At 50.3% G+C, this 14,200-nt stretch overlaps 1 protein-coding gene across 5 annotated transcripts in view; it reads right to left on the bottom strand.

Annotated features, from left to right (window-relative positions):
* The window catches only part of Rptor (regulatory associated protein of MTOR complex 1), a 348,484-nt gene that overhangs the window by 99,681 nt on the left and 234,603 nt on the right, over positions 1–14,200 (bottom strand). For all 5 annotated transcript variants that reach the window (XM_076543891.1, XM_006987711.4, XM_042283303.2 and 2 more), the window contains one exon: positions 2,965–3,040. In XM_076543891.1, coding sequence (XP_076400006.1) covers positions 2,965–3,040 — 76 coding nt within the window. The remainder of the gene's footprint in view (positions 1–2,964; positions 3,041–14,200) is intronic.

Below are 14,200 nucleotides of genomic sequence, written 5' to 3'. Positions count from 1 at the left end.
TATTCATGTGGAGCTAGATCCTGCACAGCAGGAAGGAGGGCTGTGAACCAAAGACACCATGGACAGCTACCCAGCAGACAGCATTGTGCTCCCCAAGCACACACAGGACATCGCCAGGGAGGCTGTCTGTAGTGTGCCCAAAATTTACAGGATAGGGTGGGAGAACTTGCCCCAAATTCCAGAAATGAAGGTAAATAGCTTACTATAATATGTATAACATGTAAAAACAAGTGAAATCTTATAATAACAGCACTTAAAACGGACAGGTCAGGATGATTTGCTTCCCTTTGTCTCAAGATGCACAGTCTCTGGGCCTGGGCCAGCCAGCCCTGACTGTGAGGATCACAGATTGACACTCGAAACACACACTGGCCATGGATGGGAAACCCTTTTGTAGCCTGCAGACACCATTCCTCTTTTTTCTGTGGAAAGGGATCACAAGGCATATCAAAGCATACTGTTGGGAGAAAGCAGTCAGACACAAGAGCACCCTCCATGCAGTACCCAAGCATGGCAGCAGACAGGAGAGTGGGTGCAGAGGGGAGGAGCAGCTTGTGACTGCTTTACATGGGGCTGGGCATGAGAGTGTGTTAAACTGGTGAGGAGTCACCAAGCCATATAAACATATGGCTTTCTACATGTATTCTATATACCCAAAAAAGAAGAAAGATAAAATAAAAAAAGCTAGAGCATGGTCCAGACCAGTTGCCCCTGCACCTCACACCCCAATGTTCTCTTAATGCAGAATTCTGATTCCATCAGGTTAGAGATAATATAGTGAGATCCTTGGTAAGGATATCTGGCATTGGAACAAAAGCACTTAGTCTGAAAGGAACACAACGCCAAGTGTGCGATCCTAGGAGCTGAGTTCTCATCTCTTAATCAGGGAAGCCAAGATCTGAAGACAAGACTCAAGTCTCTTTGTTTTTTGTTTTGTTTGTTTTGGTTTTGGTTTTTCGAGACAGGGTTTCTCTGTATAGCCCTGACTGTTCTAGAACTTGTTCTGTAGACCAGTCTGGCCTTGAACTTTAGAGATCCACCTGCCTCTGCTTCCTGAGTACTGGGATTAAAGGCGTGCACCACCACTGTCCAGCAAGACTGATGTTTTAGTGGGGATTTTCAGACATCCAGTTGCACCTAGAGTCCCTGTGCCTCCTCGGAGAGCCCCAGGGCCATTTTAGTTTGTATGGAGGATAGGGAACAGAGGGGGAGGCAGCTGCCAAGGTCTGCCATGGGCCAGGTGTCATTTTCTATGGAGGTTTGGGGTTCTGAAGGAGACTTGTTCCTGCATCAAACAGTTTAGGAAAGGCAGGAACACAGGCTGTTTGGAAGCTGAGCAATGGATGCTACATGAACCTGGGAAAGACGAGAAAAGAAAAAACCATGTCATCCCTTCAGCACTGATACTCAGGGCAGGGCCTGTAAAACACACAGACACACACAGACACACAGACACACACACACACACACACACACACACACACACCACACACACACACACAGACCCACACAGAGCGAGGCTCCAGGCACAGGGGCACACTGCTTGAAAGCTAACAGCAGAATTCAGGATGGGAGCATGGCTGTTGGCTTTAGTCCTTCCATCTTCGCTCTAGGCTTAAAAGCTTCTATAATAAAATGTTATCTCCTCTCCCCAAACGAGCAACAAAGAATAGAACAACACTGACAAAAGGGACCAGGAGATGTCTTTGGAGCCTTTTGCCCCATCATTTGAACCTCAGGGCACATCTGGGGAGCTAGCATAGCCTATACACACCAAGAGTGCAGTATGTTAGTGCATACACAGGCCCAGGCTTGATTCTGCAGCAGGGATGCTGACAGATGATGGTGACAGACACTGCTCACTTGTCAGTGGCCAGTTCTCTCTGGGCAGTGAGCTGTGTATGACCATGTGAGGGACTATCATATGTGTAAATCCTGTCCTAAGCACTTTGGGGTGCTAACTCATTTAGCCTGCGTACATAGCCCCTTGAATTGGGTTTCCCCAGAATCTCCTTTAAAAATGAGGAAACCAGGCTAGGTGTGCTGGCACACACCTTTAATCCAGCACTCAGGAGGCAAAGGCAGGCTGGTCTCTGTGAGTTCAAGGCCAGTATGGCCTATGTAGTGAGTTCCAGGACAGCCAGCGCTGTGTGGAAGGAGCCAAACAACACCAGTAAGGAGAAAACCAAAGTTCAGGGAGGTTCACTGTGGAAATTCAAAGGCCTCCAGGGCAGAGTGGTGTGGCCCTATGTTGCTGGCAGCCCAGCCTCCCATCTCGCCTATCTTAGCTTCACGAATGTGTTTTACCTACTTCTGTGTTCCTGTGCCCTAACCAGGTCCCTAATTTCTGACTGTTGTGCCTGTATTCTTGAGGTCAGGAACAGGGCTTCAGTCAGACCTGGTGCTTCACTAGGAGCAAAAGCTCTGCAAAGAAAAACCCAGGGGCTCCGCGAGGCTGCCAGGAAGGCTCTGGGCAGCGCCACCACTCGTACACGCCCCAAGTGGAAGCAGGTACAGCCCATGCAGCTGCTCAACTTTGCCCTGCACGGCTGAGACTGAGATACACTCCAGGCACCGGGAGACCCATAAGATAATCCCACTGGGGGAGAGGAGAGGCTCAATGAAGAAAGCCGATTATGACCATGACACATGGGGGTAAAACAGCCTTTAAAAGTCAACCATTTCCCCACCCGCTCTACAAAGTGAGTGCCAGGCCAGCCAGTACTACACAGAGAAACCCTGTCTCAGAACTCTCCACCCCCCTAAAGGTCAACCGTTTTAAAACCTGACTTGAGTCCCTGGCTGACCCGATCTTGAAAACTCTGTAAGCTGTACTTTTTTTTTCTAGGTAGTTGAAAAACTAAACCTGACACCCAGAATTCTGGGTGCTACATGAAGCCCAGGTGTCTGCAATGGAAGCACAGGGTCCCCCTGGGGAGGGGTATCCCTGAAGTGGGGACTCACCCTGAAGGCAGTGCCCTCCTCGATGATGGTTGGTAACTGAGATAGGCAAATGTCCACGGCAAGGTCCCAGGCCTGCCTGGGGAGAGAACAGAGGGCACCACAGCATTAGCGAAGCAGCCTTGGCACCAGGCCTTCACAGGGGTGAACCACGGAGCCAACGGGGACAAATGCCCTCCAGCCAGGAAGGGCTGTGTTGGGGTTTTCAGAGCGGACCTGCTGGCAGCGTCCCCCAGGAAGACTGGAGAGAAGCAGACACGGTGTGTACTGTGGCCCACTCTAGCTGCCTAGTGTGACAAGCTTCTCTTGAGAATGCAGAGAGAGGGATGACAGAACTCTTGTCCCTACAGTGGTTCCTGACCCCATCCTGACCCCCCCTTAACCCCCACCCTCCCACCTCACCCCCCCGCAACATATAACCTACTTGCTCCAAATAGCTGGGGCTCCTATGGTGGCTGATAGGATGGCATGGGCAGAGAAAGGCACTTTGTTAGAAAAAGCCCAATCAGCGGGGCTGGGGTAGGTGGCCTGGCTGTGGACCGTCTGCCCTGGAAGGCCAGGTGGGGTCAACATGCCCCATCCCCTGTACTGCTAGGAAGGTCAGGACCCCTCATTCTCTTGTCTGCATGGCTGGAGTGGCCTGGGCCCAGAAGGCTAGGGCTGTGTTGGCAGCCCTAAACTGAAAGGGGGCAGACCTTTGGCAGGTAGGCTTGGCCATTCTCAGCCTCTCATGGCACTGGGTACTCACTACTCAGCACTCTCCTTGACAACACGTCTTGTGCTCAGCTGAGAGCCCTGTCTGAGACCCCCCCAGGGGGATGCCCACTCCCTGCTCTAGCTTCAAGACAGCCCTTGGACTCTTCTCTGGGAACTCTGGGGCTCAGACATTGCAGGCTGATTTATGCAGCTTCATAAACACATCCTCTTACATAATGGGGGGACACAGGGACTCAGTGTCTGGGAGCAGGCTGGCTGCACTTACATAAGGCTCTTTGCCAGGTGCCCCTCCCCCCATACTTTTGGAGGACTAAGAGAGCAGCACAGGACAGGAGTGCTGTGAACTGGGGCTACACAAGCTAGAGAGTCCAAAGGCAGGCTTTACCTTGGCCTGGGTATGTAACTGAGTATAATTTTATTGATTTCTTATAACATTTTTAACTTTGACACTTTCAGACTTAGAGGAAAGCCCAACAGCACAGTTTGGCCATGAGTGCAGGGCCAAGAAAACAGATGAACACTCACTGGCATGGTCCCGATTATGCTCCTGAGTTACTCGGTTACTACACACCCTGTCTTTCTGATGGCGCTCAGAGAAGTGCGGGTCCTTGGTCACACAGGAAGGTCCTCGAGTGTGTATTGTAGCACAGCCCCAGTGCAGGCGGACCTCCCCCTGGCGGAGTGGGCTCCCACACAGCTCCAGGGAGCTGAGGGACCTGTGGGCCCAGGAGACCTAATATGCTCTCCTTCCCTCTGTACTGAGGTACTGGTTACTTTTTGTCATCCCTGTGAGCAGACACCTAACAGAGAGTTGTTTTCCATCTATCTGCAACAGCCAGCCATGTGGGAAATGGAGAGGAACAGTGGCTGGCAACTGGAGGCTGGAGGTCTGAGTAGGGTGGACAAAGGGAGTCAAGTATGTCATGACTAGGGATGACAAGCGCAGATCCTGTGAGTCCTGTGATCACAGTGGGGTGTATGTGGACCCAAGGATTTCAGAATGGGCTTGTACTGGGGTGAGACTGCAGGGCAGCCTAGCCAGACCAGGGATCAGCTGAGAGGCTCTTTAATTCATAGTAGTCACATTCAAAGGGGCCCCAGTGGAGCCCCAGGAGTCCCTTACTTAATCATTCCCTGGTGCAGATGGCCACACTTCCTAGCAATAGTACCACTGCCTACATCGTGCAAGCAGCCCAGAATGGCTGCACATGCAACTTTGGAAATTGCTTCCCTGTCACAATGCCTTGTCCTGTGTGCAACAGAAAATGCTGTCTCTTCTAAGTGTCCTCTGGGACCATAAGAAGTGCTCCCTGGTCTTCCACTTTCTAGCACCTCAGGTGGCTGTCTCCCCAGGTCTAGGATGCTTCTCTCTCAGTTTGTCTGTCTTCCCTGGATGTGCATTCAAGCATAGTACTCTTCATTCTCCCTCAATGACACCCTCAAGTGCCACTCAAAACAAACTTATCTTCTTGGTGACTCCTGACGCTGATACCATCACTGGACCAGTAGCCATGTCTGAAATAAACCTAACACTTTGCAGCCAGTTCCTCCAGTCCCAAGCTTACCCACAGTCTTACTAGGCATCCTCTCATGATCCCAGACCCTCTCTGGGCCCCTCTCCAAGAGTGCCACACCAACAGCCTCGACTCTCATCACCCTCATTTTGCCTGCCTTTGCAGAGGTCAACAACATTCCAAGGTTCCTGCTGTGTCCCACCATTAGAAGGGAGCAAAGCCTGATGGTGCCAGACAGCTTGTGGGCACCTCAAATGCAGGTCTTTAACATGCACATTCTGAGTCAGAGAAGAAGGAAAGCAATCTTTGCCCAGAGCTGAGTCGGGTTAAAGACAATGGGGGTGAGAATGTACCACAGGCCTGGCTTCAACCCTGCCTTCCTTGATCCCCACCTGAAGAGAGGGGCCCACAGAGTGGTCTGGGTCTATAGTTCTACTTGGATGGGCTTGTTTCTCCAGAAACCGGATTCACTATCCATGAAGTAAAAAAATGGTGACATCTTCCTCATGGGGTCCCTATGGGACCCTGAGATAAGGAAGAGGCCTTGGCTGAGCTGCAGACAGGGTGAGGGCCAGTCAGAAATCACAGCACTTGACATGCTCCAAGCTGGAAGACTGTGCACAGCCACATATGCTGAGTTCTCTACCTTTACTACCCCCTCCCCTGACTTTGAGAAATATACCTCTGTAAAACAGTGATGCTCAGTAAGGCAGATTTTGTTTCTGGAATAACAATCTCTTCTCCCTGTAATTTCCTGGGAGACTTGAAGATCCTTGTTATTTTATGTAGACTAATGAGACTGCATGCTGGTAGGTAAAGGGGCACATTTTCTCTATGTCTTAATAAAGAACCAAGACAAGAATGGAGACATTTAAAATTCAGAAGGAGAGGATAGATTTAAGATGAAAGAGTTACTCCTTTTACATCCCACCCTCCCATATTGAACCCCCCCTCTGTACACACTGTCCCTCCTGCCCACAAACCTCACTCCCATGCAGCCCTTCCCTGCTGATGAAATTAAGAGGCAATCAGGAGATAATCAGAAGTGGCTCCAACTTTGGGCAATAAATAGTTCCCATATGCTCAATAAACCCCCGACCGCAGGCAAGCGAGTGTTCGGCAGCATTGGGGAGACATCTACTCTTTGTTGAGACAGAAGCAAAGTCAATTATTACAATTAAATTCTATAAAAATGCCTTGAATTTAATCAAATGGAAAGTTTCAATTTCAGGAGTTAGAAGAAAGGGGAAGTAGAGCTGGGAGGTGGGCAATGTGTGTGTGGTAGCTGCCTGATGTGACCAGCTGGAGCCTGGCATGGATACTTCTGGAACTAAGCAGAAAGGTAAAGCACATACATTCATGGGTTTGTGCCTAAGCTGACACCCCCACTGTGCCATCCCAGTCTTGAGGCAAACACACTCTAACCCACACACATTTGGCCCTGTCTGGCATGACCACCTCTGCTGGTCTGTGGCCCCACAGCTCCCACCTCGGGAGAGCTGAACCCACTACACAGCCCCTTCACTAGAAAACCAGCTCCTAGTTTTGTTTTCCTGTGTGAAAGGCTTGGCGGAGACTAATGGAACGAGACAGAGCCAACAAAGGGAGCTGTGGCTTAGGGCAAAGAAAGGGACAGCTCAGAGCAGCCGTGAGGGAGACAAGAGAAGAAAAAGCCTGTTTGAGATACCAAAGAGAAGAAAGCCTGGTTGAGAACACCCAAGGCCACTGGCAGACAAGCTCCATGATAGTTCCTGGAACACAGGTACCTCAGTCCTGTGCCAGCTCCCTGGGCTGAGATGGAATGGAGAGACGCACTTTCACAAGTACAGAGTCTGATGGGTGACCTGGGCACCCTCTCTGGGCCAGACCAGATGACTTCAGCATTTCCCATCAAACTGTAAAATTATGTAACAATCTCATCCTCTGTCCTCTGATGAGCATAAGCACCAACTGATTAAAGCTGGCTGCATTTCCTCAGATAACATTCAGCCAAACTTGCAGGCTTAATTTGGGATTCTCAGCTACGGACAAGTGAAAAAGCAGTTGATAAAGCCCTGTGACAACAGCTGTGGTGCTGCACACCGGCTCTCCGTGTGTCATCAGTGTACACCAGCTCTCCGTGTGTCATCAGTGTACACCGGCTCTCCGTGTGTCATCAGTGTACACCGGCTCTCCGTGTGTCATCAGTGTACACCGGCTCTCCGTGTGTCATCAGTGTACACCGGCTCTCCGTGTGTCATCAGTGTACACCGGCTCTCTGTGTGTCATCAGTGTACACCGGCTCTCCGTGTGTCATCAGTGTACACCGGCTCTCCGTGTGTCATCAGTGTACACCGGCTCTCTGTGTGGCACTAGGGCACACCGGCTCTCCATGTGTCATCAGTGTACACCGGCTCTCTGTGTGGCACTAGGGCACACTAGCTCTCCTCTCCATGTATCCCCAGGGCACACCAGTTCTCCATGTAGCACCCAGACACATGAGCTCTCTGTGTGTCACCAGGGCACACCAGCTCTTTTCTCTGTGTGTCACCAGGGCACACCAGCTCTTTTCTCTGTGTGGCACCTGGGAAAGGAGCAGAGGTTGGGAAGTGTCCACACTGGCCTCCCACAGGGAGGCTCTGTAGACTCTAAAGAAGAGGCAGAACTGAGGTAATTTGGAGCAGGCAGGAGGGGTACTAGGATGAGCCCAGCTGATCCAAATTGGGCTCCCCCCCCTCCACACACACAGCAAGGAGTGGGGGACTTTCTAAGCTGCTGGTTGACTCACCACCAGGAAGAGCCTGGGTTTTCAGGAAACTGGCCTAGGATGGCAAGGGCCCAGGTAGTGTGGGCTGGAGGAAAGCCTTCTGAGCCAGTGTGGGCTCTATCTGCACTGATCAATCAGAGCAGAAAGCACAGGTTATTACCGCAGAGAAATGCAAGGTTTCAGGACCCCTGAAATTGAGAGTGAAGGAGAACGACTCCCTGATGGCTTTGCATCAAAAATTAAACAGGAAACGGGCTCTGAGTATTTCATCATCTGCTTCCCCCGCCTGAAGCAGAGTGTAAATGTACATTACTTATGCTTTAACCCCAGTTTTTGTTAGGCTTTGTTCCCTTTCCCCTCACTAGAAACACAGCCTCTCCATCACCACTCAAGGATATAATAACCGGATTTTAAATTATTTATTCCAAAGGCTCTTTCCTGCCTACCTTTCCCATGAATTCCCTGGGGATATGTGTGCCGCCATCTATTTATGAGGGAACACAAACCCTGAGCACCATGGGAAGAGTTTCATCACCTGGGGTGGCAGATGGCAAAGCTGAGAGCCCACCAGTCATCCTTCAGTGGTGAGGCCCAGCCAAGGCCTGGAATAAGCTCAACTCTGCAGTGGCTTGGCCCTCAGATATAGCTACAGAGTTTTAGAGGTGGGTGTGGCTCTCCACCTCTTTTCCTCACCTCCTTCAAGGGGCAGGATTTGGGTTAGGACAGACCAATGAGGATAGGTCTGCAAGACCAGTCTCAAAGAGGGCTAGATGTCACAAAAGGGCAGAGGTGGTGATGTGCCTGTTCCACAGGACCTAAGCCCTGGAATGTGGCCCTGGAGTTGGGGAGAGGTATGGAGAGGGTGGGTCCACAGGAGGGTTTGGAAACCATTTAGCCTGTGCTAAAACTAGAGAGGAGGGAAAGGCCAGTGTGTAAAGCTGCTGGATTCTGGAGCTTGGACACCCAACTCCTTCTCAAGGAGGGTGAAGCATCTGGCAGAATGTTTCCACTGACCAAGATGGTCTCTCAAAGGTGGCTCTGCTGTGCATTCTGGATCTGCAGGAAAATGTGCACATGCCAGGGGTCAGAGTCCTTCTCTTCTCTGGGCATAAACTATGCTGTGAATGACTCACAGAAACAAAGGTCACTGATGAGATGGAGTGGTTCCCTTCTTCCTTGTCTATTTGGGACCGTGTCTATCTGGCCCGGCTTCTCATTCAGTTTAGTCCAAACAAAGCTGAGCACAGAGACAACCTGTTCCTTGGGGAGGGTGCTTGTGCCTCAAGACCTCACATGTCAATCTACAGCTTGGTTGGGATGACCCTCATACAACCTCGAGCCCAACTGTGCCATGCTATTATAGGGTTTTCCAGTCTTCCAGAAAATTCTCTTAATGTTCAGACTACTAGACTCATTCAGTTCAGACTCTAGGGAGATTACTTGGTAAGGACTATGTGGTATGTGGACATTCCAGCTTTGTGTACAGGGAGATTCTGGAATGACAGACCCACCAGCAGATGCTTCAAGTAGCAGTGTTTCTTCGTGACAATGCTGAGAAGCCCTCCCGGCACAGACAGGCTGGGGTGAAGCAGTGCAGAGGCTGGGAAATACAAATAAGATGTCCAAGGCCCAGGAAGGAGGTAACAGGCACTCCCCACCTTCTCAGGCCAGAGATACATGAGGTAGGTCAGTCATGTCCCTTATGCCAGCACGCCACACTGGGCCCAGGAAGCAGCAGGCAAGAAGACTAAATTTTACTGTTAGAACAGCACTTAGGGGGCTGGAGAGATGGCTCGGAGGTTAAAAGCACTGACTGCTCTTCCAGAGGACCCGGGTTCTATTCCCAGCACCCACAGAGTGCCTCACAACTATCTGTAACTCCTGTTCCAGGGGACCTGACACCTGCACACAGACATACATGCAGTCAAAACACCAATGCAGGTTTGGAAGAGAGAGAGAGAGAGAGAGAGAGAGAGAGAGAGAGAGAGAGAGAGAGAGAGAGAGAGAGAGAGAACACACAGCACTCAGATAGAAGGCCTGGGGAAGAGGATGCCTAACCATTCAACTAGCTATTCTGAAGGTTGGGCTTACTCGGTGACTTAGTTTCTCAAGCGTTTTGGGGGCAGGGAGACCTCTGGGAGAGATGGGAGGGGCACTGGGGTCAAGCAGAGACTAGTGAGACAGCTCTCTGCTGAGGTCAGGCTCATCCCTCCGGCTCTGGAAGCTGCTGTGCCTCTAGGAAACCAGGAGGCTGTTAAACCTGGCCCCATCTTTGCTGTGCTGGCCCAGTCAGTCAAAGGCAGCCCCAGCTCCATGCAGTCCCTTCCGGAGTCTGAGCCCATCTCTTCTCTGGCCACTGGTCGAAGTGGCTTCACCATGCAATTTCCAGCACAGAATGGGATTGACTAGTGTTTATTTTCCAACTCTACTCGTGCTAGCTCTCTCTGCCTTTACTGAAAATCCTCCCCAGAGAACATGTCAGAGGCATGCAATTCTCCTCTCTCAAGTCACGTCTCACTGGCTTCTGTAACAAGAACCCTTTCAAATGCACTTATTTGGTACTTCTCAGCATAGAGACAGGAGCGATGATGTCAGGCAAAAGATTGCAAATCAGAGAAGACCTTTAGATGCTGTCCAGACTGCATGGGCTCAGGAGAAAGGGAGCTGGTCAGAGTCACTGCACACAGCTACTTCATGTCCAGGCGTGGCTATTATGCTGAGGTCAAGGGCACCTGAAGCCTGTGCCTGGCATTTCAACAGGATCCTGACAGGCAGTACTGTGGAGCTACATGTAGTCTATGGTTAGTTTAGATCTCAAAATGTTTTCACAAATACTGCACATCAGATTTCAACATTAAAAAACAAAACAGCCGGGCGGTGGTGGCGCACGCCTTTAATCCCAGCACTCGGGAGGCAGAGGCAGGCGGATCTCTGTGAGTTCGAGGCCAGCCTGGGCTACCAAGTGAGTCCCAGGAAAGGCGCAAAGCTACACAGAGAAACCCTGTCTCGAAAAACCAAAAAAAAAAAAAAAAAAAAAAAAAAAAAAAAAAGATTTCATGTTAAAAAACAAAACAAAACACAGGCAATGATACATGAAAACACTGATTCTTGATGGTCTGACTGGTTTCTGTAGTGGGGTTGATTTACGTTGGGGCTGCTGGCTGGGACTTGGCCACAGGACCTGCTCTTGCCTACAGTCCACAGTCCTTCTGGCCATGGCTGTGCACTTACTCCACTGGAAAGGTGCATTACACCTATGCTCCAGACTGCTGGGCCCCCAGGCTTCAAGTGGTCAGTCACCCTCTTCCTCTCTCCTCCCTTCCAAGTTCCATGGCAGATTTACTGCTATGGGGTCCCAGCTCAAACGGCTCAGTCAAATGGCAATTGCACCCAGTATCTGTATGTAAGATACACAGGCACTTGAGCAAACTGGAGAATTAAATGGGGTGCTGAGACACAATTTTGCTCAGATGAGTTTGCGGGGAGTCCTGGGCATCAGTGTTCTTCACCACTGCATGCTCCTTGAAAAGCCGTACTTTATCTTCCCTGCCTCCAAATGAAGAGTTAAAACATGATAGAAAGAGCCTAGTGTCTGCATCCACTGGTGGTACTTGCAGCCCTGGGCCAGGTACCATTTCTCTTAATAAGCCCCCACCCCAATTCACTTCTCCATGAAGCCACTGTCTACTTTCTGAGATCCTCTTCTCTGGCAGCCAACCTACCTCCCAGCAGAACTGAGCACTGCTGGTCCTGGGGAGGCTGAGGCCTGGTGAGGATCACTTTGTTATTTAGCCAGCAGGTACTGTGTGCCTTTGGACAAGTCACATACTGTTGGACTCTCAGCCTCTTCAATAAAAAGTTAAAACAAGGTGCATGTCAGATGTGTGGTGAGGATCAGTGAGACCATGTATGCTCGACTATAGGAAGAAGACTACAGGTGCTAAATGAATCAATAGCAGCCATTTTCTCCCTTGAATGCTAGCTCTCAAACCAGCGTCCTAAGTCCCTCCTGACACTAGACTCAGGTTCCAGCTCTTCACTTACTTCCCCTAAGATGCCAGCAGCTACAGTACACTCGGTTACCAAGACCAGTCAGCGCTCTGGACCCTCATCATCACTGCCTAGTACATCTCTGAGTTCCCAATAGTTCTGCCCTGGCTCCTTGCCTAACTGCAGACCCCAAGTGTGGCAGCCATGCTTTCTGTGGGGAACTCCCTCCTGATTCCCCAGTTCCCTCTGATCCAGCTACTTCCTCTGAGCCCCAGAAACTCAGATGAGTTTTCCTTAGTTCATCTTTTGGGGAGCCAAATGAACACCCTGGATTCTATCTAACAAGTGCAAGATCCTGGATTCAATCCCTAACAACTCAGAAGGCAACAGGCCAAAAATTGTGTAAGACCAAAAGTCACTTGACGCTGCTCCTCCTGAGCTGGACTGGCCTAATTTATCAGCTACTGAATAGTGATCTCTGCAGCAGGCTCCAGCCTCCCAAGTTTTGATCACTGCAGTTCCTGCCTTAAGCAACAGAAAACAGAAGCCGGCATCTCAGCATATTCAGCAGAACAGCAGGACCAGAAGGGAAGGGGAAGCAGGACCACTGTCCTCACCACCTTGGCCTGGGGTCTGGAAGCATCTACAGGGCAGGAAATGGCTCAGCCATGCATGGGCTGAGGAAGAATGAGAACGGAGCACCTAGTCTACTTCCTACAGCTGATGCCCAGTCTGGAGTAGCTCAGGAAGCCGACAGACCTTGCCCCACAACTTTTCTTCTGGATGGGCCTACCTATTGCCGTCATTTTGCTGGGCAGAGGGCTAGGCTTTTCTTGCAGAGGTCAAGTGCCATGAAGACAGGGAGCACCACAGTCTCGGGTCCTTACTGTTTCACCGTTTCTCACCCTGCCTTGGTATTGACTGCTTCACACTCCTACAGGGTGTACCCAGCCCACTGCAAGGAGTACAGTGGCTGTGCGATACTCTCTCGGTGAAATCCCCTCTATGGTTGGGTGTTTCGTTGACTGTGCAGTGCCATGCACAGAACTCTGTCTAATGGACAAGAATTAACAGCCAACTTGGGATTTTAATGAGCCCTTTCCACATCATTTGAAAAATATCACATGAGATCAAGTCCAGGTACTAAACCTTAGGGAATTTGCTAGTTATGCTTTTATCATGCAAAGAAATGCCCAATTAGTTCTTACATTTGTTTCTAAGTTTTATTTTATGACAAATAACGCCTTAACTATAATGATTCAATTAAAAAAAAAAAAACAAAAAACAGAACTTACTGTTTCAAAGGAATGGGAACTCTCCAAAGAGGCTTTTAATTTCAAAGAACCTCCCCAGTTTTTGAGAGGTGAGTGTTACTGCTGTCCTGTCTGAAGCCTGCTGTGACTCTCTTCAGTCTTGTTCTGGGTATGACAAAGACTGCGGCATGGAGAGCAGCTGTGCCGTGGACACATGCAGTGTCATTTACTGTGTTGTTTAACATATGCTTTGTAGAACAACACAACAGACAGGCTCCTTCACCCACCCAACAGGGTGGGGTAGCCTCCACTTGCAGATTTGACAGGAATGCTTGAACAGACACTACTGGCCTTCAGTCACAGTCTGTGTCTTCTTAGACCTGGGTGGATCATAGCTAGCTGCAGGACAAAGTGGACTGGGCAGAGAGAGGTACAGGTGAGGACGGCAGGGAGCAGAGGGGGTGGGGCACAGGAGCTGCAGGAAATTACAAGGTCAAGTGGAAGACGGCAGTGAGACACTGAGCAGAGCAAACTGGTTGGGCAGGGGTCAGTCAGGGACCGAATCCAGCAATGGTACAGTCAAGGGTGAGGCCCCAAGTCAGTGGTTCTGGTGCTGGGCATTAAGGGGAGGAAACACCAAGACGACTGACCAGTTTCCAGAACAGGTATTGTCAACTCATGGTCACCTCCAACATCCCACAGGAAGGAAGAATGTTGGGCTCTTATCTGTCAAGAGTGTGGAGCTGGCTGAAAAATGGGAAAAAGGAACTGGCACATGGGTTCTGGGGTTGGCACACTGTCTCCTCTGGTGGCCTCAGCAGGCAGCCATGCTATGTGCTGCTTCCTGTTCTATAAGACCCTGCTGTGTCCTTCAGTCCTTCCCACTGTACTCAGACACTCACAGCCTCCAGCTGTGAGCCTTCAACAGTTAGGACGAGTTTCACTCTTGTAAGATACTCCTTATAGTTCAGAGACTCGAATGCGAGTCCTAAAGTCCCTTCCCACTTACCATGACCTGA

Source organism: Peromyscus maniculatus, chromosome 8 (assembly GCF_049852395.1).
Source record: "Peromyscus maniculatus bairdii isolate BWxNUB_F1_BW_parent chromosome 8, HU_Pman_BW_mat_3.1, whole genome shotgun sequence".
NCBI classification, from domain to species: domain Eukaryota; kingdom Metazoa; phylum Chordata; class Mammalia; order Rodentia; family Cricetidae; genus Peromyscus; species Peromyscus maniculatus.
Note: the sequence above shows the minus strand (reverse complement) of the source record. Positions and strands in the feature narration are given on the sequence as shown.